This window comes from Mustela erminea, chromosome 10 (genome assembly GCF_009829155.1).
Source record: "Mustela erminea isolate mMusErm1 chromosome 10, mMusErm1.Pri, whole genome shotgun sequence".
Lineage (NCBI taxonomy): Eukaryota > Metazoa > Chordata > Mammalia > Carnivora > Mustelidae > Mustela > Mustela erminea.
The window spans coordinates 15,597,677-15,623,424 of NC_045623.1; the positions used below are offsets into that span (position 1 = coordinate 15,597,677).

At 54.8% G+C, this 25,748-nt stretch overlaps 1 protein-coding gene across 1 annotated transcript; it reads right to left on the reverse strand.

Annotated features, from left to right (window-relative positions):
• Positions 1 to 947: 947 nt before the first annotated feature.
• Positions 948 to 1,673, reverse strand: UBL4B (ubiquitin like 4B). The gene is given in 2 exon segments (XM_032303492.1): positions 948 to 1,138; positions 1,140 to 1,673. Coding segments are annotated over 2 exon segments (540 nt in total). The 5' UTR covers positions 1,542 to 1,673; the 3' UTR covers positions 948 to 1,000.
• Positions 1,674 to 25,748: the final 24,075 nt, after the last annotated feature.

Below are 25,748 nucleotides of genomic sequence, written 5' to 3' on the forward strand. Positions count from 1 at the left end.
TCTGGCGTTCCTGTTGCCTGCAGAATGGGCCCCCTGGGGGAGCCCAGCACTCTGCAAGGTGGTGGCTTTGCCTGGGTATCTCTCTAGTCACACAGGCTGCTCTCTATTTTCTGTTGCTGCTTTACTTGTCACATTTCTGCCCTGTCTCTCCACCCAGGCCACAGGCTCTGTGGGGACAAGGAAGGATGTTGGCAGGTAGCATTCTTGGTCCCGGGGAGCCTGGGCAGTGCTGGGCAGAGGATGGGGGCTCAGAGACATCTACTGATTGCTGAGAATTGGGGCGGGGGGCGGGGGCCGAGGCAAGGATCTATCACGCTGACCCCAGGGAGTGAGTGTGCAAACCACTTTTCTTCCCCAAGCCTCAGTTTCCTGTGATTCTTGGTCTGTGTGTGTCTCCCTAAGAATCTAGGCCTGACACACAGTAGGTGCTCTCCTCCCACTCCTGCCTCTGCGAGCTCTGCCCCTTAAACTGTGCGAAGCATAAGCAGACAGCAGGGATAGCCTCATGCAGAGGTCAAGGGGCAACTACCCAACATTCCTTGTTTCTTGGCTGTCCGATGTCTCGAGGGTCGGTATCATGGCCTGGGGACGGATAGAGACGAACTCACATCATCTGTCTCTCTGTCCCAAAGGAGAAAGAGGGTCTGTCTAAAGCCACGGAGACTCTGGGCAGGAGGTCTGCTGACAGCCTGGAAGGTTGCCCCGAAGGGTCTGTCCAGCCCAGGGCGGGGTGTCCAGCCCAGGAGGGTGAAGCTGCCTTTGACCACCCCTTCAGGACCATCTGCAGGGTGATCAGAACCCCTTCAAGGATAGTGAAGGGGGGTAGACTCACACTATGTTGCAGAGGGGGGTACCACGGGCCCCAGAGAGGACAGAAGGGTCCGCAAGCCCTCCGGCTTCTCTAAAGCCCCCCAAGAGGGATTGGGGAGTCACCGGGGAACCACAGAAGGACGAGGCCAGGCGAATTTGAGCATGCAAACTCCAAGTAGGAGAGGCTAGTTTACTGCTCAGCCTTCCCCTCCTCCTCGTCCTCCTCCTCTTTGTCTTCCTCCTCCTCCTCTTTGTCTTGGGGCTCTAAGGTCTCGGCCTCAGGCCCCTTCTCCCCTGTGGGCTCCGCCAGGGGCTCCTCTATCAGGATGGTACCGGGCCAGCTGCTCTAGGTCCCCCAGGCTTATCCTCCGCAGGCGCTCCTGGTGCTCCCGCCGCAGCAGCCGCAGCACCGCCTTGGTGTCGTGGGGCTCGAAGTGCTTGGCCAGGACCAGGCCCAGATGGTGCCACAAGGGCTGGGGCGGGTGGGCCTCCGCGGCCGCTGTCTTTGCCAAGGGCCGCATGATGACATTGATAGAGGCATTGGGCCCGATGCAGTAGTCGGAGAGACGCTTGTCATCAGCCAGATGCTGGCCTCGGAAGAGCAGGTGCTGCCGCTCCTCCGGCACCTGCAGGTGCTCCGACACCAGCTTCTTCAGCATGGCCACACTCTCCTGCCCGGACACCTTCAGGCTGCATCTCCGGCCCAGAAGCAGCTTGACTGTGAGAATCATCGGGCCAGGAATAGAATCAGGAGGGATCCATGCTCCGCGGCTGCCCTGAAGGTTAAGGGCCAGTGCAGGAGACGGTGGTTTCTCCCTATCAATGGAGGGCGGTGGTGCTGGGAGGCCAGGATTGCAGCCCGAAAAGGCAGCCATTGGCTAATGCTTCATGACATCACAATGCGGGGGGGTGGGGCTCATTCTGAGAGCGGGACTCTGGAGAACAGAGGGGACATTGCGAGCACAGGACATCCTTCCTCCAAAAGGGAGAAAGGAGAGTAGGGTAGGGAGCAGGAGGGTCCAAAAGGAGAGGGTAGGGGAAGGAAACGTGACCTCATTGATTCATCAACACATATGTACTGGGTGCCTTCTTTGCCAGGACCTGTCCCCAAGGAGACATCCGGTCACAGTGGATACTTCCTGCCCTCATGAAGCATTCAGTCTAGTCAGCTGGTTAACATTTATTTGTCAGGTGTCTTCTTTCTGTCAAGCACTTGATACGCACTCTCGGATTGGGGTTACCAGACACGGACCCAGAGACCAGGATTCTGGGCACATGTGAGCTGGGGGGTGGCCCCAGGACAGCAGCAGTAGGAGTTGAGGAAGTTATACAATGCAGCGAGGGAAGACAAAACTGCAGTAACGAGCTGGTGGCCCTAGCGAGCAACCACGAGGCTTCAATCCTGCAGGTACCCCAGAAGGTTCATTGTATTCACCTGAGTTGTAGCCCCTGAGAAGCAGAGAAGCTGAAACTGTGTGCTCGGGCTCCTGCCTTTGGCTGTGTGGTCTGCCTAGGGGCAAAGCATGTTTCTGTGACCAGAAAAAAAATGGTTGGCCAGAGATGTGCATGCACTGTCCATGGGAGGGCCAGGTGTGTGGAAGCGGGATCACAGAGAGGGTAGAACGGGTTCCCTGGCCATATCTGCTCCCCAGGACTGCCGCGCTGACTCCTCACCACCGCAGGGGCACTACGGCCATATTCTCTATTGTTGCTGCCGGCGCGACAAATCGACCAGGAATTTGAGGGTAAGAGGATGAAGAAAAGAACTCAAGAAGCAAAGAGATGGGGGCAGGAGGAGCACTGAGGAGGATGTCCAACAGTGCTGATTTCATTTCACATCTTAAAAGCATAAGACAGACCACAATAGAAGGAGTAATACATCAGTATCTAGTCAGATAACCGCAAGTTCCTATAACAAGTTTACATTAACTACAAACAAATCTCGTGATGCCAGGTAGTCACGGCTAATGCCATTAGCTACTATTGATACAAGAAGTTACAATCAGCAAGGGAGTGGATTATGGGCAGTACAGGAACAAATAAGGACCAACTAAGAATTATGACCCTAACCACATTGTTCCCTTCCATAGGGAGAACCTGTGGGAAGTCACGTAGGCGAGTGCATGACACACAGCACAGACCCTCTCAGTGCTACTCAACCTTTCCCGTCCGTAACCCTTTATTAAGGTGTCTGGACTTTAAAGGAGACACAAGTCAGGGCCTGGTTTGATCCACGACTCCAACTGTGCCGTGGCCTCCAACACTGTGTGCCAGAGGAGAGACCACGGAGCTCAGCTTACCCACACGGCAAGCGGACAGCATAGCTATGTCTTCACTGTCAGCGCATGTGGCCTTCTGAGCCATCGGCCCAGGGTCTCCCATGTGCTGGACACTCAGCAGATCCCTGGGGCTCGGAGGTGAATGGGGAACACGTGTGGGGCCTTGGCCTGTGCCATGTCAGCTCCTTCTGTTGTGTTGAGTTTTCTGTTCCACTTGTTAAAGTTCTCCTAGGTCAAGCCCTTTATATATGCTGGCACATTTAAGCCCATGAAGAAGGTATCATAATGCATTTTTTAAAAGATTGTATTCATTTATTTGAGAAAGCAAGAGAGAGCATGAGTGGGGAGAGAGGCAGAGGGAGAGGGAAAAGCAGACTCACCGCTGAGCAGGGACCCTGAACCCAGAGTTGATCCCAGGACCCTGAGACCACAACCTGAGCAGAAGGCAGATGCTTAACCGATAGAGCCACCCAGGCTCCCCTCATAATGCATTTTAGAAGCACCCAGCTCGGATCCCCTGCCCAGGGTCACTCCAACCACCATCCCTCTCTTCAGGCCCTGGCAGCCTCGGGCCGTTCTCACTCTCAGCAGGAACCCAAATTCTAGTCCATAGGGAAACCAACCCCACTGGTCAGGAAGCCTCTGACATCTTGCCCTATCCCACCAACAAGAGTGCTGCCCCCCTCACCCCCAGCTGCTGCTCCAAACCCCACCTGCTTTCCCTTAACAAAGGAACCCTCTCCTTATTTCTGTTCTTCCTCAGAAATGTCTCCAAAATCCACCCCTCAGCTGCATCTCCACTGACCCCAAGCCAATCCAGGCTCTCACCTTCCTCCAGTCTGTAGCTCGGAATTCATAGTTGATCTCTGTCCAGTCCCACTCGCGTGGGTCCCTTCATGCTGCAGCCAAAGAAGTCTTCCTAAATAAAAAGGAGGCCAAGTCCCTCCTCTGGATAACACCTTCCAGTTTAATCCTTTTAGCCTTTGGAACCAAAATCAGCCTCCTTAGCCTGGCACCTGAGAGCACCACCGCTCCGCCCTGCTGGCCTCCCAAACCTCATTCCTTCCCTACACTGCTTCCTCCACTCCATCCAACCACCAGCCGTTCCCTCTACTTACTTGTCCCATGTGAAGTCTTTGAGGCTGGCTAAAAACCACCTCCTCCATGAAGCCTTCTCTACTTTCCCCAGTCCTGGGAGAGGCAGTCCCTCCCTCCCTTTGCGTTTCTGTGAACCCTCTTGAGCATGCCTCCTGAGCACAGGTCTGTGTCTCCCTCACCGTCTGTCGGAGGGAGTGAGACTTACCAGTCCTTGTGACCCCTGCCACCAGCACAGAGACCAGTACAACAAAGACTTCAAATACACATCTGCTGAATTAAGATAAAATTTAAACCTGCTCAACTATGCAGGAGGACTCAGTATAGGATGTGGAAAGATAAAAAAAAAAAAAACCCGCCTGCAGCCTCTCCCTGGCCCCTTCCTCTTCCCCCTAGAGAGATGAAAATCCAAAAGTCACAAAAAAATAAATCAGAAAGTGCTTCTAATCTTTACCAAAGGATCTTCTATGGTATTCTTAAATAGTCAGCTCCCTTAGTGCATTTGAAATAAGATGAAATTTGCAAATGGCATATAGTGTGTGGGGTCCCTGTGGATTCCGTGATGTCAGAGCATCTGCTCAGAGGGAGCAGCATGTGGATGAGGCCTTTCTCCCTGGCCAGCTGGAAGCTCCAGCCTCTGGAGGCAGGACTTCTGCAGGGATAAGCTGCGGGATGGGTATGGGCGGGTATGGGGACCTGTGAGATGCCTAGAGCAGAGGTAATTCAAGAGGGCTTCCTGGAGGGGGCCAGGTTGATTGTCTTCTATAGGATACAAAGAAGGTGAGACAGCCTGCAATCTCCCAGGCCTGGGTCTTCTGAGGAAAGTGGCAGGGACCAGAGTTTGAACAGGAGGGAGGTAAGAAACAAGCTATCTGCATTAGCCTTCTGCCTCTTCCAGACCACCTACCCAGTGAGCTGCTGCCCAGGACACGTGCAGGACTGGGGAAAGGTATGGCTCTAGAAGCATAGTGAGTGCCACATCTTAGGCTCCGCCTCTCCAAGGCTACCTGGTTGGTGCCTTGTGAACAGGGGTTGTGAGGGCCACAACTCCTGGTCATGCTTTTCAAATCATGTTTCTTGGTCTAGAGAGTCCATGTTCCTAACAGGCCAGAGGACAGAAGAGGCAGGAATGGGGGGGTGTCTAATAAAACACCAGAAAGATGATCACCACTGCTCCTGTCCCTGGGCCTGGGGCTCCCATCACCTTCCCTGAGGGGAAAAACAATGGGGGCATCCTGCTGGGCCCTCAAATCGTATCTGGAACCTGAAAAATTGGTCATTTTCCCCATGCAATTGCTTGTCTTAATTATGCAATTAGCATGACCAAAATGTTATTGTGTAATCAAGAGCGTGCAATCAGACAATGATTGCCATAATTAGCGGGAAGGTTAGCAGGAATGACTGGGTTTTGTGACTTGAGGGTAAGTAATTGAACAGATGCCCGGGAGAACGCCGGATGGAGATGGGCTTGGACCCTCTAAGGCAATTGTGTTACCGGGAAACAAGTGCAATGTCTGTGTTGGGGTCAGGGGTCTGGTGACAGGTACACCAAGGTACCTCAGGGCCCTGGCCTATATTCCCGAGCCCAGCCAATGACATTGGCCCGTTGGTCTCACCGAGGCTGTCTGTGAACTCCCTGAACTAATCGCCCTATGTCCAGCTGCCAGCCTGGGGCCTGCCTGAAGCAAGCCTTCTCCTTGAGTTTCCCTTTGCCATGCTCTGTCTCATGGGCTCCGGTCCCTGCTCACCTGTCCTTGCAGGTCGTGCCCCCAGGCCCCAGCCTAGTGCCTGATCCGCGAAGGCATTCAGGGCACATTATATAAGCTAATCAATGTAAGGGCCCCAGGAAGCTCTCACTGTGTGCCACAGGTAGCGGGCCATGAGTGGCCAGCCCAGGGGAAGACGCTCAGATAGCTGGGGGTCTCTGGGCTTTGGGGAGAGCACAAACACTCCCTGGGACTGCACAAGAAGCTCATCAAAAAGATAGGTATGGCCTCTGGCCACCTCACCTCCCATGGGCCAGTTATCGAGTTATCATACTTTAATGACATCTGGCTGGCCTTCCAGGAGCGAAACCAAAGACACAGGGAAGAGAGAACACAGAGAAGGCTGTGGGAGAAACAGTCACTGAGGACCAAGCCAGCAAAAAGACAGATGAGGGACAGAAAGGGGAGGATGGGATGGAGAGCATGAGGGCTGAGCCACAGGATAGGCGGAAAGGGGGCATACGGGGAGAAGCAAGAAAGGGCCAGGAGAGAAGGTGCATGGCCCAGGAGCAGTGTGCAGGGGCAGCAAGAAGGGCACGCTTGTCCTAGGGGAGCAAAGAGTATCGAAGGAGGAGATAGGGAGGACTTGTGAATGAAAAAGAAGTGTAGTAAAGACTTCTGTAGCCTCCCTTCTGAGAGCAGGGACCCTCTTCTTTCCCATCACAGCCTGCAAATGGTCCGTGGCAAACTCTGGCAGAGAGCAAAGCCCTGGGCAGCCATTCCCTTGGCAGAGGGGCTGAGGGCCGGAGCTGTGGTTCTAGCCCCCGGTGGCCTCCAGGTACCACGCCCCCCTCACCAGCACCCCACTATGCTGCAGGGTGTCCCTGGGCGCCAGTGAGGCCCGTGCTCTGCAGGGGTGCTCTCTGAGATCCTGGAAGAGAGAATGCTGACATCACGACAGGGCGAGGGTGGGCACTGGCAGGTCCCCAGACAGCCCCATGGCAACAGCTGCCCTCAGGCCCTCCACTGTGCTGCCAAGACCCCCCTCAGCCAGTGCCACCTCCTGTAGCTCTCACTGGGACCACTTGCCCCTTGCAGGAGGAGTGTCTCGGGCTGCTCTGCATTCAGGCAGGCCTAGCCCAGGCCAGAAGGGGCAGCTCTTTAGGCCGCTCCTGCCCCCGGCTGCCCTCTGAGGAGTTTGGCACACAGTGGGTGCTTGCTGGGTATATGAGGCCCACAGCCCGTGCCTCATCCTCTGGCTGGCACAGGCCGTCTCAGCAGCTGCATGGAAGTGGGCCTGCGGCTGCTCCAAGGGGAACCCTAAGGTCTCCCTGACAGGTCTCGGGGAGCTGAGGCTGAGGCATGGGAGCCTGGGCTGGGCAGAACCCAGGGAGCTGGAGCGGAAGGACGGCGGCAGGTAACGAATGCGAGGCCACTGGAAACGTCCCAGCCCTGCCCTCACTGACTGTGGGCCGCCCAGACTCTCTGTGGGCCTTGGTCCTTGTACCAGAGGATGTTCTGCTGTTTGCCACTGTCCTGGAGCCCCCAGAGGTCACACCCTGGCTGCAGGCCACTGGAAGTCTAGCCCTGCCCCTCACAGGCCAGCCTCCCACCTAGAAAGCCCCGTGGGGTGCGGCCTGCCCACTGTGACCACTAGATGTCACTGGTGACCTCCCAGGCCCGCTCCAGCAACCTCCCCAGGAGGTTCGGGCCTGGTCTCCCTCACACTGCCAGTCGTCCCCTGCCCATACCCCAGCCCATGCCTTGCAGGGCTCATCCCAGGCACAGACATCAGTGCCCACTCTGCGGCAGGAGGAGAGGATAGTAAGACGAGCCCCTCTGTGGGACACACACACACAAACCCACCATTTCGGCCCCGGGCATAGACTTTACCACGGAGGGAAGGGACTCTGGACCCCCACCAGCCCAGCCAGAGAGGCTTTGCTCTCAGGGAGGTCTTGGGATGGGTCTGAAAGAGGAGCAGGAGCCGCCCCAGGGACAAAGGCAAGAAGGGCATCCTGGCTGGGGGTCCGGGCACAAGTGCAAGTCCATGGGGAGGAGCGTGGACTCCGGTGTCGCTGGAGTGCAGTGGCAGGCAGGTGAGGTAGGGCTGACCCCGGGCAGGGACAAAACAAGCAGCAGCCGGTTGCCTTCACAGAAGTGTGCTTTCCAGGGGCTGAAATGTCTCTGAGTTAAAGGTAACACATGCTAAGTCCCTTCAGGGCACACAGGAGTCCCAAAGGAGCAGCCCACAGCCACCACTCACTCTCTTATCCACACACACACACGGATATACACTCGCTCTGCTGAGCTAAGCTGAGATCAGTAGAGGAGCTCCTTTCCCACACTCTCTGAGCTCTGCCAGGGCTGGAGAAATGCCAGGACCCCAACCAGCACTCCACTGCCTAGACTGAGCTCCCGCCTCCCTCAGCACCTTCTCTGGGAGGGGATGACACCCATGGTGTGGCTGGTGGCCCACCATCTCCAGTGGGTAGGGGTGGTGGGGACTCTCCATGATCCATCCACCCTGGGCTGTGAGATTGCAACTAAAATAGTTTGCATTACCCCATAGCCATGGTCCTGCGACATTCATTTGAACATACTGCATGGGGGCACCTGAGTGGCTCAGTGAGTTAAGCCTCTCCCTTCTGCTCAGGTCATGATCCCAGGGTCCTGGGATTGAGCCCTGCATTGGGCTCTCTACTTAGCAGGGAGCCTGCTTCTCCCTCTCTCTCAGCCTGCCTCTCTGCCTACTTGTGAACGCTCTTTCTGTGTCAAACAAATAGATATAAAAAATAAAAATGCATAAACATACTACATGTACTCTGGACTTGAGTGAAATGTACGGAAACCTTCCTGGACTGGGATTCCGCCAGATGACTCTCAGACAAGGAATCATCAGCAAGCACTGGGGTGGGAGGGGGGGCGGGGGGCAAGGGGGGGGGACTCCGATCCATGAGGCCAGGGCTTGTTATTCACGCCCATACCCTGCCGTGCACATCACACTACGTATGTGCCAGGCATGGCATATGCACGCTGGACTGTGGGGAGTGGATTCGGCAGACTCCCAGGAACAAAAGCGAGTGCTCTGACTGGGCTCGGGCCTGGCAGGTGGGGCACCAAGGGGCAGATGTCAAGGGGGAGAAGCCGTTCTCATCAGTCCTGGAAAAGGGGACAAACCCTGGGAAGCGAGTTTAGGCAGAGCCTGCTGTCGCGTCCTTCAGGGCAGGACAGAGGAGCTAACTATGGAAAGCCTCCTCCCAGGCCAGTTTCAGAAAGTCCGCCAGGAGACCGAGGGCAGCACCTGCTCAGAGAGTATCAGAGGCCTGGGGAGGGGTCTGTGGGGCCAGGGAGGAGAGTGTCCTCCTCACCTGGGGCCAGGGAGTGGGGTGAGCCAAAGGGCCCTGGTGGCTGAGGCGGGGGTTGACATCCTGGGCCAGGCAGACAGCATCATGGGGTAGATTCTCAGTCATCACACAGGCGCCCTGGAACCCCGCATGTGTCCCCCAGCCCCTGCGTACTGTTTCTCCTTTTAAAGTGCTTTCGGGGAAAAAAAATCCATAATCTTGTCTTGCGACTATAAGAAAAAAAGATTTATTGACCTCTAGGCTGGAGAAGCAAGGGGTTCGTGGGTCAGACAGAATGGTGGCAGCTACAGAGAGCCGTCTGAGGGCCAGATGGGTCCTGGAGGGGCTGGCATTTGTGGGTACAACCCCCAACCCACACCCAGAATGGCTTTGATGAATGCTCCCTTCCCCCCAGGAGTGATTGTTCCTTTGAAGATCTGTGTCATCAATCAGAGTGGCGGGAAGCTGCCGCCGCGCCGCACAGATGAAGCAGGACGCTTGAGAAGCAAGGACTGAAGAGATGCCCACGGGGCCTGGCCTTGAGTGCCTCTTGCTGCTCTTGCAAGTCCACAGCCGGCTCTGGATGGAGTGGCCCGGGGCCACTCTAAAGAGACAGCCACACTCATCTTGCAGACCCAAAGGGGCTCCCTGTTGCTCCTGGAGAGGAGCCAAGTCTGGCTCTTCAAGGCCCGGCTGTTGGCCTAAGGGTGCTGAGGCCATATGTGGCTGAGATGCTGGCCCGCCAGACACTTGTCTCAGTTGAACTAAAAGCAGGTTCTTGCCAAGGGGGCTGGCATGTAATCTGCTGCCTGACCTTTGCCCCCAAAGGACACTGGAACAGAAGTGGGGGTCCAGAGGGGATAGAGGGCAGAAAGCTGGAACAGACCAGGTGAGGCTGGACTTGCAGGAACTGAGCTACCTGGAGGCAGGCCTCTAGCAGGAGAAGAGGGACCAAATCATAAGTGAACAAGGCAGCTAGTGAACTTGGACTCGATTCGGGCTTTGGTAACTCTGAGGAGGCCCGGTTGGCAGGCGGAGCAACGGGCTGCCCAGACCGCTGATTGCTGTGGCTATTGCCTGCCTGCTCTCCAGCCAGCAGCACCAACCATCCGCAGCCTGGAAAGAGCTGGAGCCAAAAGCAAGAGGGAGAAAACCCTATTCCAGCCAGTAGCTGATTGAATAGCCCTGGGAACAGCATGGGTTATAGCAACAAATAGAAAAACTCCAGCCCAATCAGAGGCTGCCCCCCACCCCGCCACCACCCCCAAGGACTCAACTGAGTCATTCTGGTGTTATAACCCAAGCAAAAAACTGGTGCACCGATAACCTGAAATCCCAGAGGATGATCCTCCCTGGGTCACCAACATGGGCTCAGGAGCTTCCGTCCCGCAGTGCTCCCTCAGCTGTAAGAGGATCATGTGGGACTTTAAACGACCTTTGTCCTTTAAGCCCACCACCTAACAGATGTTCCTGGGACTCCTGGACAAGTCAACTCATCCTCTCACCCACAGGGACCTGATTCAGAGTGGAGTGGGAAGGGGCAGGGCTCATGGTCAGACAAGGAGTACCCAGCAGCCAGGGTACAAGATCCGAGGGTGGCAGGGCTGGTGAGAGTGGTCTGTGGGCTCTTTGTCCCAGAGTGAACTCGAGATGTCCAGGGAGTCATGGGGCAGCTGTCAGTCGGCCCCTCCCTTGGTCTCTCCAAAATACTGGCCCTAGTAATGCCCTTAACATATCTGCATCTCCTCGGAGTCCCCTGAGCCGGCTTCAGTAACTGCTGTCTTGAGACCATCTCTGGCAGTTATAATTGACCTGGATGCTAAGGGCTCAAAAGAGGCCTGGGGGTCAGTGGGCAGGGGGCCGGGTCATGGGTCCACTGGGTCTATGGACACCAGTGTGTCTGCGGTGATGGCCCTAGGGGCAGGAAGCAGGGCACGTGCGGGGACTGTGGGTTCCCTGCCTGCCAGCTCTGAGCCCAGATGGGAAGAGGATGCCTCCTGCCTGGACAGGTTTGGGGAAATGGATAAGAGGGACATGCCTATGGGTTCTGACTCAGCTTGGGTGCTGTGTCGGGTCTTCAGCCTGAGGACCCTCAAGTCCCTTGGCCGATGGGCAAAGGCACAAGTCGTGACCAGGCTGGTTTCTTTGCCAGCCAGGAGCCCGTAGCCCAAGAATGGGGTCTGTTGGGGATCCTGTGGCTTTTCTCCCCGGGCTGCTTCAGGAATCACCCAGTGGTCGGTGCCCAAATCCCCCAGGCTGTCCAAAACCACAGTGCGTGCTCTCAGACTCCCTACCTCACCCCCATTCCCACGGCCACCTCCCTGTGGGGACACAGCAGGGGAGAAGGATGAAAAGGGTGCTTGAGTGAGGAAGGATTTCGGATCAAGTTTTGGGAGGAATTTCTGAAATGAGCCTCAGAGCCTGCTTCCTGCAAACTTTGAACGATAGAAAAATGAGCCCTGTTTAACTGAATCAAGTCAGACACAGAGTTAGTCAGAAGCAGGGGGATGGGCCACACGACTTTGACAAGCAGATGACCTTGACAAGCCCTCATTGGGAACTTGTCTGGGAGGGGGGCTGGACAGAAAGAGCCCCTGCCGTCTTGTACACCAGGCCTCACGTGAATGCAATGGGAAAAGGCCAACTGGGATGGAATCCTGTTTTGACCAGCAGAAGAGGTGACAATCGGTCCTGCCGTGGCCTAGCCTGAGGCCCCTGGGTTGTAGAATCACAGACTATCGGAGGGATGGGGGGCTGAAGAAGCAAGCCCTGCCACCCCATCAAGAAACTGGGGCCCAGAGAGGTAGCTTACTAGCTTCAGTCCTCTTTCCCAGGGGTCTCTGTACCTGGGGTCCCCTGGGGAGAACGCCCTTCCAGGAGAGGCGTTGGCACCAAGCTCAAGGAAGTGGGACAGGGCAGCCTGGGGAGCCGCATGTGGGGATTGCTCCCCAAGGCCCAGCCAAGTTTCTGGGCCCCAGATGAGGAGTGAATCGCTGGTTCCCCCTGGAGGGGAGTAGTCAGTCACCCCATATAAGTTTATTTTTATACATGTCTGATCTATTTCACATCCGCTCAGATATTTTGACACATATACAGGAAATGTAACTCTCCCCCATATGGCAGTGTTTGGTTGGCCAGACCTGGGGAAACTCAATAGGGTCACAGAGGAGCAGAGGGGAGTTGTAGCATCAGGGAAGAATGCCAGAGGCCTGAGGCTGTGATGGGCACTTCGGGCCAGCAGGCGGGGACAGGGGTCATGGTCAGGTCAATCCAGGAATCCCCCTGCCCCTGTACAGAGCTCCAGGGCCCACGCCTAGGAGGCTGTGTGTGCTCTGGCTGTGGCTGTCCCAGGAGGATGGGCTGAGGGTGAAGCCATCCAGCAAAGAACAATGAGAGTGAGCAGCCCAGGGCACGAGCCATTGGACAGAGGCAAGTCCAACGTGAGAGACAGGGACTGAGGTGCCGTGGGCCTCCGCAAAGGAGCAGATCAGCGCACAGGCCCCCTGGCACAAGGAAAGCCAGAGACCTGTAGCTCACGTGAAACAAAAGCCAGTCCCCTGCTGGTCCTTCCCCAGGCAGAACCAGGGACCTCACTTTGCCTCATATGCAAATTGGGCGTGATATTACCCAGCTAGGAGGCTGGAGGATGAAAAGAAAGAATGCAGGCCCTGTTCCTCCAGAGGGGTCGATAAAGGAGAACAGCTCTGCAAATTCTCTCCAAGAGTAAAGCAGGGAGGGGTCCTGGGGTCTCCCATGAAGGGAGGGCGAAGTATGACAATGTGCCCGAGTCCCCTGGCATGAGGCCTGGCTGCAGGGTGGCCAGTGAACTTGGTTCTTCAGTTCTAGTCAAAAGACATAGAGCTCAGAGCCTAGAGAGCGGGAACCCATCAGGTCTTTAAAAGAAGCTGATAGCCTGGGGCGCCTGGGTGGCTCAGTGGGTTAAGCTGCTGCCTCCCGCTCAGGTCATGATCTCAGGGTCCTGGGATCGAGTCCCGCATTGGGCGCTCTGCTCAGCAAGGAGCCTGCTTCCCTCTCTTTCTCTCTGCCTGCCTCTCTGTCTACTTGTGATCTCTGTCAAATAAACAAATAAAATCTTTAAAAAAAAAAAAAAAAGCTGACAGCCCCTGCAGGGGTGTAAACAGGGGCCTGGGAAAAGCCAGGAGGGGCTCCTTCCTCCCGCATGTGGACCAGGGAAGCTCCTTCTCAGCTCTCCCAGAAAGAAAAGTAGACTCACGCAGCCCATCACTCCACAAGGGACAGTGGACCAGAACAACACACTGATTTTGTGGAGCTCTTCGGGTTTGTTGTTGTTGTTGTTGTTGTTGTTTTGAAGTTCAAAGTTATGGTCATCGCATTCCTAGATGGTGTGCCACAGAGCCAGGGTGATGGATGGGCGTCCGCCACTCATGGAGTCAAGATAGGGGTAGACGCCCTGCTCTCTCCCTGTGATCCCTCAGTGCTGCCATTGGACACAAGCATGGGCAAGACTGGCCGTGGCACAGCGTGCCCTGAATGAGGCTGTTTGGATCATTCTAGTCCTTAGAAACTGCACAGGTAGCTGGGCCTCTGCCTCCACCTCCAGGGCCTCCTTCCAGCACCCCTACCCCTGCTCCGGCCATGGACACTGCTGGCCTGGAATATGTCACTGCCTTGGCCAACCGCTGGCTCCGGGGGGCTGGTTCAGGATCGAAAAGAACCCAGGAGGAGCCTCGCAGTTCCTCCTTGGTAAATGGAGTGTGACAGCCAAGAAGTTGCGAAGCCCTCCCCTTCCTCCATTCTCCTCTGGGACCCAAAGAATCGGAGCTCTGAAAAGCCCGAAGCCTGGGGAGTGTCAAGAGGGTGGAGGCTGCTCTTGGCCTCACCTCACCCCGTTCCCCCACCCACCTCCCTGTAAATTCTGGCGACACAACAGGAAGGCCCTTTAACTAGCACATAAAAGTGCTGTGGGCTTTCAAAGCCCCCGCCCCAGTGTTTACGGGGAGCCCTGAGACATTTATGGGCCATTTCCAGCCCCCTTCCCGCTGACCTACTGAGGCATCTTGGTTTCTAGCTGTGGTGTGGGAAACTGTCACAGCCCAGGTAAGGGACAGTGTGGGACCAGGAAGGAGGATGGGAGACTCCTGCCCCCGGGGGGTGCCAGGCCAAGTCTCTATGGGTCAGGCAGTCTGCTGGGATCCCCCTCGGATCCGGCCCTTTGTCCTTGGGTCACAAAATAAGGACGCACCACGTTGTTATTTGACAACTGACTGGTTTGCGGCTATAGTGATGATTAGATCAGTCTTGGAAGGGGCCCAGCAAACACCCCGGAAAGGTGATGAGGGCTTTGTCCCCATAGATATTCAGCCCATTCTGGAGGTGGCCAGGCAGGTGAGCTGTCGTAGGCTAGAATTCCAACAATGGACCTTTAAGATCTCGTTTCGCCTTGCTAGACGGTGAAGCTGTAGACTTGCGAGGATTTGGGGGAATTAGTAAGCATCTGCTCTCTGATGCAGAGCTAGGACTGCCCCAGGCTAGTAGACCCGGGGAGAGCCCAGGAGAGGCTTTTCCCTCAACCGGGTCTGGGATCCTCGCAGGTCCAGAGATCTCCTGGCTCTTAGTGCCTGGCGGGGCGGAAGGGAGCTCCCAGCCTGGGAGCTGACAGAAGCCCGGTGGCGGGGTGGCAAGGAGAGATCTCTGCCAGCTCCTAGCTTCTCCCGCCTGGAGAGCTCAGCAAGGGGGAGCCATCCAAGCCCCACAGGCTCCCAAGGCAGATACGGAAGCCCCGCACTGGGCCCTGCCAGCTGTCCCCTCTCCCCGGCCCCTTCCTACCCTTCCCCACGGCCCCTCCCTTCCTGACCCTCTTCTATCTCTTTGTCTGCTACATTTTGGGGGACAGCTTTTGCTCCCTTTGATATTCCTTAGACTCACTCCTGTTCTCAGCATCATTCCATTTGGTTTTTACCGTTTCTTCTTCCCTTTTGCCTTTTGCTTCCTTTCTATTTGATCTAGCCATCTCTGCCCTCCTCTTTTAGACAAGATTGTCTTTTAAGGTCTCATGTGATGATGAAATCACATGATCTGAAGATCCAATGAATGTATGTGCTACGCTGGTACGTGTCAGGCTCTTCTCGGTTTCTTACTGCGCTGGAAACTCAACGTCCTTTCTCTGACGCTGAGCTTCTCCCCATTTTACAGGTGCAGACTTGAGGCTCAGTGCCCAGGCATGATTTGCTCAGAGCCACAGACCTATCAGATGACAGACCTAGGATGAGCTCCCCCTGCCTTCAGTCACAGCAGCGATAATCAAGACCTCCCATAGCAGTGCTGTAAAGTGTAACACACATTGTGACATACGACATAGCACATTCCAGATATGGACAGTGTATTTAGTGCAGCATACAGGACGGTTCCAGATACTGCTCTTAGTGCTTGTTGTTCTTTTATTTTTAAAGATTTTATTTGTTCGTCAGAGAGAGAGAGAGGGATTGCACAAGCAGGAGGAGCAGCAGGCAGAGCGAGAAGCAGGCTCCCTGCTGAGCCTGATACGGGACTTGATCCCAGGACCCTGAGATCAGGACCTGAGCCGAAGGATGACGCCGAACCAACTGAGCCACCCAGGTGTACCAGTGTTTGTTGTTCTGAGTCCGCACAACTTCATAGCAATCCTATGAGGTAGGTGTACTACCCCCATTTTACAGATGATGAAACTGAAGTGCAGAGAGATTAAATAAATTGCCTACAGGTACACAACTAGTAAGTGGCAGAGCAAGACTCAACCCCAGCGCTTGCCTCCAGCCTCTGCCTGCACCATTCCTGGGCTCTTGGGCTCCCCTCTTCCCCGAAGTTCTTGGGCAGGTGGTCCCCTCTTCCTCCAAGACTTACGACAAGTGGTCCTGTCATCAGGAAATTCAGGGTGCTGGAGATATGGCCTCTGATTCAGACAGTAATGGAGTTTTTTGGAGGCCTATTGGCCTTGCCTGCAAGAGGAGAAAGTGTGTGTGTCTGGGTCTGTATGTCCCCAGGAACTCCAAGGCCAAGTGTTCAGGAGAGATGTCAGAGGAAGGGGTCAGCTGAGACAAGCAGATCCTGTCTTATTTCCAGATTAGAGGGAATAAAGGCTTCTATTCGGAGCCCCTGCACACACACACACACACACACACACACACACACACCCCGGCTGGCTACTCCTAGAAGGGCCTCTTGCCTCTCCCCGCCAACTCTGGGAAGGCCCTGAAGAACTTGCCCTTCCTCCTGACCCTGCCCTGGGAGCCACAGCTAAATCTTGCTCCACTATTGTCCAGCAGCACCCCACTTGGACCCACGGCCTCCCAGCCCCCGGGGACTTCTTGGTGGGTACCTGGTCTGGCTCTCCCCTCTGGCATAGGGAAGAATGTGCCGCTGTCATCCTATCCTCCCTCCCCGACCCTAGCCCAGCGCAGAATTGGATTAAGAACAAAAATACGAGCTGTGTTTGTTTTAATCAGCTTCAAGACATGGGGGCTTTTAAAGGGAAGGAGAGCAGGCTGGAGCTGGCCCCGGGGCAGGCAGGCCGGGCGGTGATGCCATCCTAGGGTCAGGAGCACGCAGAGTGGTGAGTGCATCTGCAGGTCAGATCCTGGGCCAGATAAGGGCTGTGAAGAGACAACCAGGGGGCCAAGGGCTGCAGTTAAGGGAGGAAGGAAAAGATGTTGGGAGGGAGGGGAGACAAGGTCCCCCCTAACCAGAGTGCGGGAGTGATGGCAGGAGGGGAGGGGAGGCAGGAGGCCCAGGAAGCCCCTGTGGAGAAGAGCAGCAGGGAGTAACTAGGGGGAGTAACCCCCTAGCCCCTCGGGGTCTCATCGTGAGGGATGATGGGAAGCAGGTCAGGGAGGGTGGACAACGATCTCCACCACCCATCGCAGGAAGAACTCCTGCCAGGGGCTTCCACTGAGCCGGAGCAATGGTGTCTGGACTGGAGTGTTGCGCCCAGGTGTGCCAGAGCTGGGGGGACCCAGGTGCTCTCATTAAGCAAACATGTGGAATCCAGTGGAAAATGGGAGGAGTCAGGGTCTGATTGAGGGAACCTGCCTGATCCCTGGGCAGACATCAGATCTGATGAGCACCTGGAGGCTGCAAGGTGTGGTGGAAGGACTCTGAGGTGGGAGCCAGGAGCCTGGGTGGCTCGGGGATCCCTGGCATATAAGGAAAAGCCCTGTGGACATACACTCGTACACTACTCTATGAGAGCGGCTCTCCTCACGTTAGCTCTGCGAGCCAAAGAAAGGGCTCAGAGAGGTTCGGGGACTGGTCCAAGGTCACACAGGCCAATGAGAGAAGAAGCTGTGTACAACTACCTAGGGCTCAGGATATCCGGCTGGCACTCCAACCCCTCTGGTTGAACAGCCTCAGCGAGTTCTCAGGTCGAAGCATCCAGATGGAAACAGTGATGGTCAGACAGCTGAGGGCAGAGCCCCCAGAGGTCCTTCCAGAACCTTTCTGCTCCCTAGCCATCAGGCACAGGGAGAAGGGCCTGAATGGGCTCTGCACACCCTCCAATCAGACGCTGGTGCTTCGCACCACCCTTGCCTGGAGACGCCTGCAAGGTGGCGGCCGGAGTCTGAGACCAGAGCACGGGATCCCTGGGCCAGATCTGGGTCTTCTCATTCAAGTCCACAAAGGGGTTCTGGTCCGTGACGATGCTATTACCAGTTGGAGGTGAAGGAGAAAAAACCAACAGGGAATTCTTTATATGGTTACATTTAGTGAGCTTCTAAATTTGAAATGATATCATCCTTTTTCTGATTTAAAATGTTCTTTCTTGTTACAAAACATAATGAAAGCAGGACTTCTAGAAAGTCCATTCTTGGCAAAATAAAAATTGTCAAACCTTTTCCTCCATTCAGTTACAAGCAATTTTTAACGGGTCCATAAAAATCCCCAAGTTTATTTATTTGGGTGGGGTTTTTTTTTCCAGATCTATTTATTTATTTGAGAAAGAGAGAATCCCGGCATGAGTGTGTGGGACGGGGCATGGGGCGGGGGAGAAAAACTAACTCTAAGCAGCCCCATTCCCAGCACAGAGCCCGAAGTGGGGCTCGATCTCACGACCTTGAGATTCTGACCTAAGCAGAAACTAAGAGTCAGACGCTTAACCAACTGTTGCCCCCCACTCCCCGTCCAGGCACCCTTATTATTTATTTGGAGACATTGTTACCTGCCCTGAGACAGAGTCCAGAGCTCTGCATGCATGCTACAAGAACTTAATAAATGCGTATCACAGGACTTCTCATGGTTCAGGTCAGCAGCAGGGACACAGCTGGGAGGTATGGGTATCTGAGCTAATAGCTACATTTCTGCCTCAGTCTCCTCTTCTGCAGAGGAGGAGGCAGGAGCATCTAGGGACCCTGCAATGGATCTCGGGGGCAACATCCCGTCGCTTGGGGAGACTGAGCTCCTGGCACACAGACAGGGACCATCTCAAGCACGGAGCTCGCAGCCATGCCCCAGGCCAAAGACTTAAGGGGGAAGACGGAGGCATGGACTGGCTTACCTGGCCCACGGGAGAGAATGTCTAGTATCAGCCATGGAGGGTCTGTCAGCCATGAGAAAGAGTATCACCGACAGCAACCAGGACTTAGGCCCAGACTAAACGGGTGGCCTTGGTCCTCTGTCCCAAGCCTCTGGATGCATCTCCCAGGTCCTGCAGGCTGGGGCCAGCCTCAGAGCCTCCCCTCCACCAAGAATCAGGCCACCCTCTGTAGGTAAAGTCTATCCGACCCAGTGCAGCTTGGCCCCTGCTCTGATGCCAAGTGTGGGGGCACACACGTTATATGGGAGAACGGTGCACACAGTGGTGCTGTGTTCTTTCAATATAGGACATACGTATTCATACGGGTCTACCATAGTCCAGTCTGTTAAGAGGCAGTTGGACTGGGGTGCCTGGGTGGGTCAGTCATTAAGCGTCTGCCTTTGGCTCAGGTGGTGATCCCAGGATCCAGGGATTGAGCCCCACACTGGGCTCCCTGCTCAGCAGGGTGTCTGCTTCTCCCTCTCCCACTCTCCCTGCTCGCGTTCCCTCTCTCGCTGTGTCTCTCTGTCAAATAAATAAACGAAATCTTTTAAAAAAAAGAAAAAAAAGAGGGAGTTAGACGAAATAAAATATGTCCAGTCTCTGCCCTCAAGGACCAGCTTCTGAAACACACCCCTAGGGACCTGAAAAGAATCCAGTGGACAGAGGAAACCCATTCCATCCCAGGGAACATTCTGGCTAACGGCAAAGGTGGGTGCTTGGCACAGACCCGGCATCAAGGTAAAACCTGAAGCAGGAGCCATGGACTGGTGGCCGTCCATCGCAGGGCCCAGACGAAGATGCCTCTGTGAGTGCTGGAGCCAGGTTCGAATGGGGAGGGAAGGGGCCGAGGCCATCACTGCTCCCTGAAGCAGGACCCTCAGGTCGCTGGGGGTGGGAAGGGTGTGGCCTGTCTGGAGCAGGCACTGTCCCTGGGGTGTGGGTGACGTTTTCCAGCTCTGGTCTTGTTAGGATGCAGGAAAGAGGCATCTTTGCCAGGGCCCCGGGACGCAGGGGGAAGAGGGCACAATGGCCTCCACGAAGTGCTGAAAGGACAGGGCAGCTGTGGGGGCGGGTGGGGGCAGCTCTCCTACCCCCTCAGGCAGCTCAGCTCTGCACAGTCTCAGCCCCATTCCCCAGACACCAGGGGACACTGGTTGCTGACACCACGGCATTGGGTTTCCCCTGGGCTGGTCCAGGCTACTGTCACTGGGCCTGCCAGGAAATTGCAGCTGACACTCAGGAAAGGGCCTGGGGAAGGGCCCAGGGAAGGGCCCAGAGAGTGGGGGTCCAGGATCGTGCCGTCGGTGAGTTCTGAACAGGCCCCAGACCGGCTGGAGCAGGGGGAGGCAGCTGGAGCTCGGAGGAGACAGCAGCCACACAGAGCTGGGCCTTGCATATCCATCCTGGTCCTGCTCCTCTTGAGCTCTCCCCAGGAGCCTGGGAGACCCTGGAGCCTGGGGTCAGCCTGGCTGTGTGGGGTGAGAACGGAGAGGAAGGGTCACAGGACCCCTCTATTTCCCCACCCACAAGGTTGTAAAAACTGGTGCTTTAGCATCCCTCTGGGCGGAAAGCCACAGCTGCCCCACCCTTACCAGGCCACGTGCCGCTGCCTCCACGGGGCCCCATCAGCTTTAATCTAGAGAGGGAACACATCCCCCTAGTCAGGGGCTGTACCCTGTCCTGCTCTGTTCCACTGGATCCCAGACAGCCCGCTCTGTATCCTCCCCCATGCCATCCGTTTCTCTCTCCCTCTCTCCCTCTTCTGCTAGCTCTCCCTTCTCTATTGTATTTATTAAAATAAAAACACATACCGGTTCCCAGGTGCTCTTAAGTTTTTCAAAAACTTAGAAACTGGGGAAGGCTGCGGGTGAGCAGCAGGAGGGACCCTCGGACTGGGACTCGAGATCCTCCGGCTCTCACTGCCCCTGGAGGTTCTCTTCTAGAAAGCATGTGGTTTACCTGCTGGAGACTTTGGGGATGGGACACACAGCACTCTGGGCTCTCAAGGGCAATTCTTATAGGAGCCTGGGCTCCATCCCCACCTGCAAAGAAACATCCATGGACTTACCGCCTGCACTGTCCCACTGTCCACCACACCCGATCACAGATGAAAGCCCCCTGGCCCGGACTGTGACAGCCCCCAGAGCTTCGGTCCTGGACTGCCTCATCGGAGCCTCAGCCCCAGGCAGGAGGACAAGGCAGGCCCAAAGGAGACACAGGTGCAGTGAGAGTGTGGGAAGGGGCAGGCCCCTGGGAGGAAGCTCCCAGGGCACCAGCTAAGGGTGGGGATGGAGATTGGGCTGAGGGGGGAAGGGTGGATAACAGCCACAGGGGAGGGGCAGTGGGAGTCCAGCCAGGGACCCCCAGAAGGCAATGAGCTGTTGAGGATACCATGCTGGCAGCCCCGGCGCTCGGTCTCACAGCCCCCGACAATGCAGGCCACTCTCCCACAATCCCACAAGGGCGGAATGGACCATTCATGCAGATGACTCATCCTCATCCGTGCACACCTGCTACAGCCGTGACACGGTGACAAACGTGCAAAAGGCCCCCAAAGGCCCATTTCTTCCTCAGTCTAGGAGACTCCTTCAGAACAGGGTGGGACGGGGGTGGGGGTAGGGCACATCTAACTTGCTGATTCCCAGATTGGGTAACAACAGACTGTCAAACTATAATTTGGTGTACTTACTGTTCATTTCATCACAAAAGAAAGGTATTTTAACACTTGTTTCGAAAAGAAGTGAAGAGGCTAGAATAAAAGACCATCCTTCCCAGTGTCGATTAGTGGTAAAGATCCAGCGAGGGGCAGCTTTGGAGGCAAGTGACTGAAAGGGGCACCAGGGGTGCCTGGGGGGCACTGGTCAAGTGTGCGCCCCAGATCGTGGCGGCTGTCACAGAGACACGGTGCACAGAGACACCTACCGAGCCATACATCTGGGAAGAGGGCACTGGCTTGCCTAAGTTACACCTGAATGGGAAAAGTCACATAAATAAGGCTCAAGTCAGACATTGAGCTCACGGAATCTCCTGCCCCTGGTGGCCTCTCTTCACAAACTCCAATTCCAGCTCTACCCCTTGGTATCTGTGTGACCTTGCACAAAGTGTCTCACTTCCCTGTTCCTCAGTCTCCTCATCTCAGAAATGGGATCCCCAGCTCAAAGAGCTCCTGCGAGGCGCTCAGGAGTCCGTGCCCACGAAGTCACCTGCGTGGAGCCCGGTCAGATGTGCTCGCTGTCCTTCCAAGAAAGGGCAGCTGCCAGCTCCACACGGAACCGTAAAAGAGATGAAACAACCTCACATTCAGAAAGGAAAACATCATGCGACATTTTACAGGATGAATCATGTGGTACAATGTTGCTATCTTCTACAAACTTATTAGAGGCTCTACCTGTGGTTACTCATTCATTATTCAACCCATATTTACCAAAGGCTGCTAGCTTCGGAGACTGCTTCAGATGGTGGGAATAAAACAGTGAATTAGACAAAGTCTCTGTCCTTGTGAATTTATGTTCTCCTGTGGGAGACAGTCAGTAAACTAAATAAGCAAAAAAAAAAAAAAAATATATATATATATATATATAAAAATATATAATGTAGTATTTATAGTTTATGTAGTAAACTAAATAAGCAAAAAAATATATATATGCATATATATAAAAAACTGTGTCAGCAGAGAACACCTATCGGGAGAAACACCAACAGATCTACATGTAGACATACCATGTTCAAACTGCAGAAAAGTCAACACAAAGAACAAATCTTGAAAGAAGTAGGAAGGAAAAAAATGTTTCACCTGAAAAGATGGGTAAGAATCACATCGGACTTTCTTTTTTTTTTTTTTTCAAGATTTTATTTATTTATTTGACAGACAGAAATCACAAGTAGGCAGAAAGAGAGAGGGAAGCAGGCTCCCCGCTGAGTAGAGAGTCTGATGCAGGGCTCAATCCCAGGACCCTGAGATCATGACCTGAGCCAAAGGCAGAGCCTTAACCCACTGAGCCACCCAGGTGCCCTTGGACTTTCTTTAGATACCATGCAAGCAGAATCAAAGTGGAATGAGATGTTTAAAGTGTTGGAAAATATATATCCCAATCTAGAATTCTGGATCCAGCGAAATTATCCTTCCAAAGGAAAAGAGAAATAAAGACAGTCTCAGAGGAGCAATGTCAACAGTGGTAAGTGCTGTGAGGAAAAACAAAGCAGGGTGGGGGCACCTCGCAGGCTCAGTTGGGAGAGCATCTGACTCTTGATCTCAGGTCATGAGTTCGAGGCCCATGTTGGGCAAAGAGATGACTTTTAAAAAATAAATAAAGCAGGGTAAATGGTTAGAGAATGGTGGGGGAGGTACTCTCTCGGGGTGGTCAAGAGACCTTTCCGAGAGGGTACCATTTCTGTGGAGACCTGAATGAAGTAAAGCATGGAAGCAGGAGCTGTGTGCAGATCAGGGAGAGAGCCCCTGGCAGAGAACAGCAGAGGCAAAGGCCCTGGGGCAGGAGGGAGGGTGTGCTGGGGCAACAGAAAGAAGTCATCATGGCTGGAGTACAACGAACTCAGGGCAGGGGCTGTGAGGTAAGGAAGGAAAGGCACAGGGCCCAGGTCATGGAAGGAATCTGAACTGAAAGGCAATAGAATCAGATTTACGCCTTTTAAAACTCCACTCTCAGCTTTGGTGTGTGAAGAACAGAGGAGGAGTTGCAAGGCATTGTCTAGGCCAGAGATGGTAGGGTGTGGACCAGGACAGCCGCAGAAGGGAGAGGGCGTCACTGGATTCTGGCTCTGTCTGGAAGGTGGAGCCAATAGAACAATGGAGGGACTGGATCTGGGACACCAGGAAGAGAAAGGAGCCAAGGAGATATTTTGGCCTGAGCAAGCGCAGAGCCACAGGGCCTGCAGCTGAGATGGGGGTACCTGGGACCGAAGCAAGTCTGTGGCTGGGTGGGAGGAGGGGGTGGCAATCCAGAGTTGGGGTCTGCTCAGCCATGTCTAGTCTGCGACACCCAGGAGGCCTGCGAGAGGACGGGACAACTGGACAGCTAGACATACACGTCTAGGCCTCAGGGGAGTAGGCAGAGCTGAAAATATCATTTGGGGAATTGTCATCAGCAGGAAGTGTAGCTCAAATGCCCCGCTCGTTCTCATGCTTGGGGTTTTCTCATTGTGGAAAATTCCCTGTAGTTCTGCTAAGGAAAGTGGGAACAGTCTTTCTAGGGCTGTCTCGTTAAAAGTCAGAAGAGGCGAGACCAGCAGCCTTTGTCTCCAGCAACTCCATTGGTCCTCTCCCTGTGGCCCAAAGAACATGGCTCTGCGGCACATCTGGGAAGATACGGTCGGAACAAGCGGAGACGGATGCTTCGATTCCTCTGAGCCACGCCCGCTCCATGCCCCTGGAGGGAATTTGCAGTAATCTTTGATGATGCCCAGAAGAGCGAGCGAGAACATCAGAGCTCTCCAATCCCCTTTCATTTCTGATCACAACGTGTCCTTTACAGGACAGTGACATCTAGTCACTTACAATGACCAGTGGGGCTCTAACGCCCTCTATCCTTGCTAACATTCCTGTTGTAGGAAAGAAAGCAAACGTTTGGACTCAGAGCCTTCTACAGGCTCTACGCATATACACGCATGTGTGGGTCGTGAGTTACTGTAAAGAAAACTGTTAATAGTACAAAGAGTACAAATGTGGACCCAAATCATGAAGGTCCTACTTCCGTGACTGAAGTCTGAAAAAACATGGCTCTCAAAGGTGCAGGAATGGGAATAAGAGCCCTGAGCCTCATGTTCATCCACAGAGGTTATAATGCCCCCAAGCCACCCTAAGATCAAGGATGGGAACATTCTTGTTTCCCTTCATAGCCCCAGCAGGCCGTAGGGGGATAACACTCCCTCTTCCTTGTTGTGTTTGGTATTTGCCACCAAGGGGGTTCACCAAAGGGGAAGTCACAGAACATACAATTCTCACCATCTCAAGGCCGTAAAATTGATGTTCCCAATGATAGCCGCCCTCCAAGTGTTGCAAATTCATGAAATGCCCTTTGAATCAGCAAAGCTGGGGCGCCTGGGTGGCTCAATCGTTAAGCGTTTGCCTTCAGCTCAGGTCATTATCCCAGGGTACTGGGATCGAGCCCCGCATCGGGCTCCCTGCTCCACGGGGAAGCCTGTTTCTCCCTCTGCCTCCCCCTGCCCTTCCCCCTGCTCATGCTCTCTCTCTCAAATAAATAAACAGAATCTTTAAAAAATTTAAAAAATGAATTGGCAAATCTTACGACACACCCTCTAAGTAACAGCAACATCTGGTCACACTTCTAAGTGATGGCAACAGCCGTTCTAGACGATAACATCCGTAAGCAGGGTGAAATTCAGGAGTGGGTTCGAGTGTGACTCGGGGCCTTCTGCAGAGGCTGGCCGGGGCAGGCCAGACCTAAGGGATCTCTGTGCGACAGGTCTCTGTGCACAGCTGTGAGTCAGAGGACAGCGACTGTGTGAACCAGCTCAAACATGGATGGAAGGTACTCAGAAGCCAGTCCTGCTGACCCCTGGGGACCCTGTAGAAGCCAACACCCCCCTTCCCTGGAGCCTTTTGGGTCTAGCGATATTATCCCGTAAGAAGGAAGTGTGGGTCCTGGGTTCTCAGCACCTCCAGCTGCGGCTGTGCTGAGGGAGGCACAGCTGTCTTGCCCGAGGCTGTGTCTCTTGCAAAGGAGAAACATCCGGCCAATTCCATCAAGAATGTCAGTCACCGTGCAGGGAAAGAATCAGTCGGTTCAGCCGTCCTGTCCAGCCACGCCTGCATTCAGGGAGCGGGTGCCTGGACCGTCCTCCGCCAGATGGGGAGAGACCCACCTCCTGTGGACCCCTGATCCCAAAGGTCTGCTGCTGCCTAGAGCCTAGGGCTGGTGGCCCATAGGTCCAGGGGCGGCCCAGGGACTCTTGGAGGTGACCCAGGATGTGGGGACCTGAGCATTCAGAGGGGAAAGATATGCGA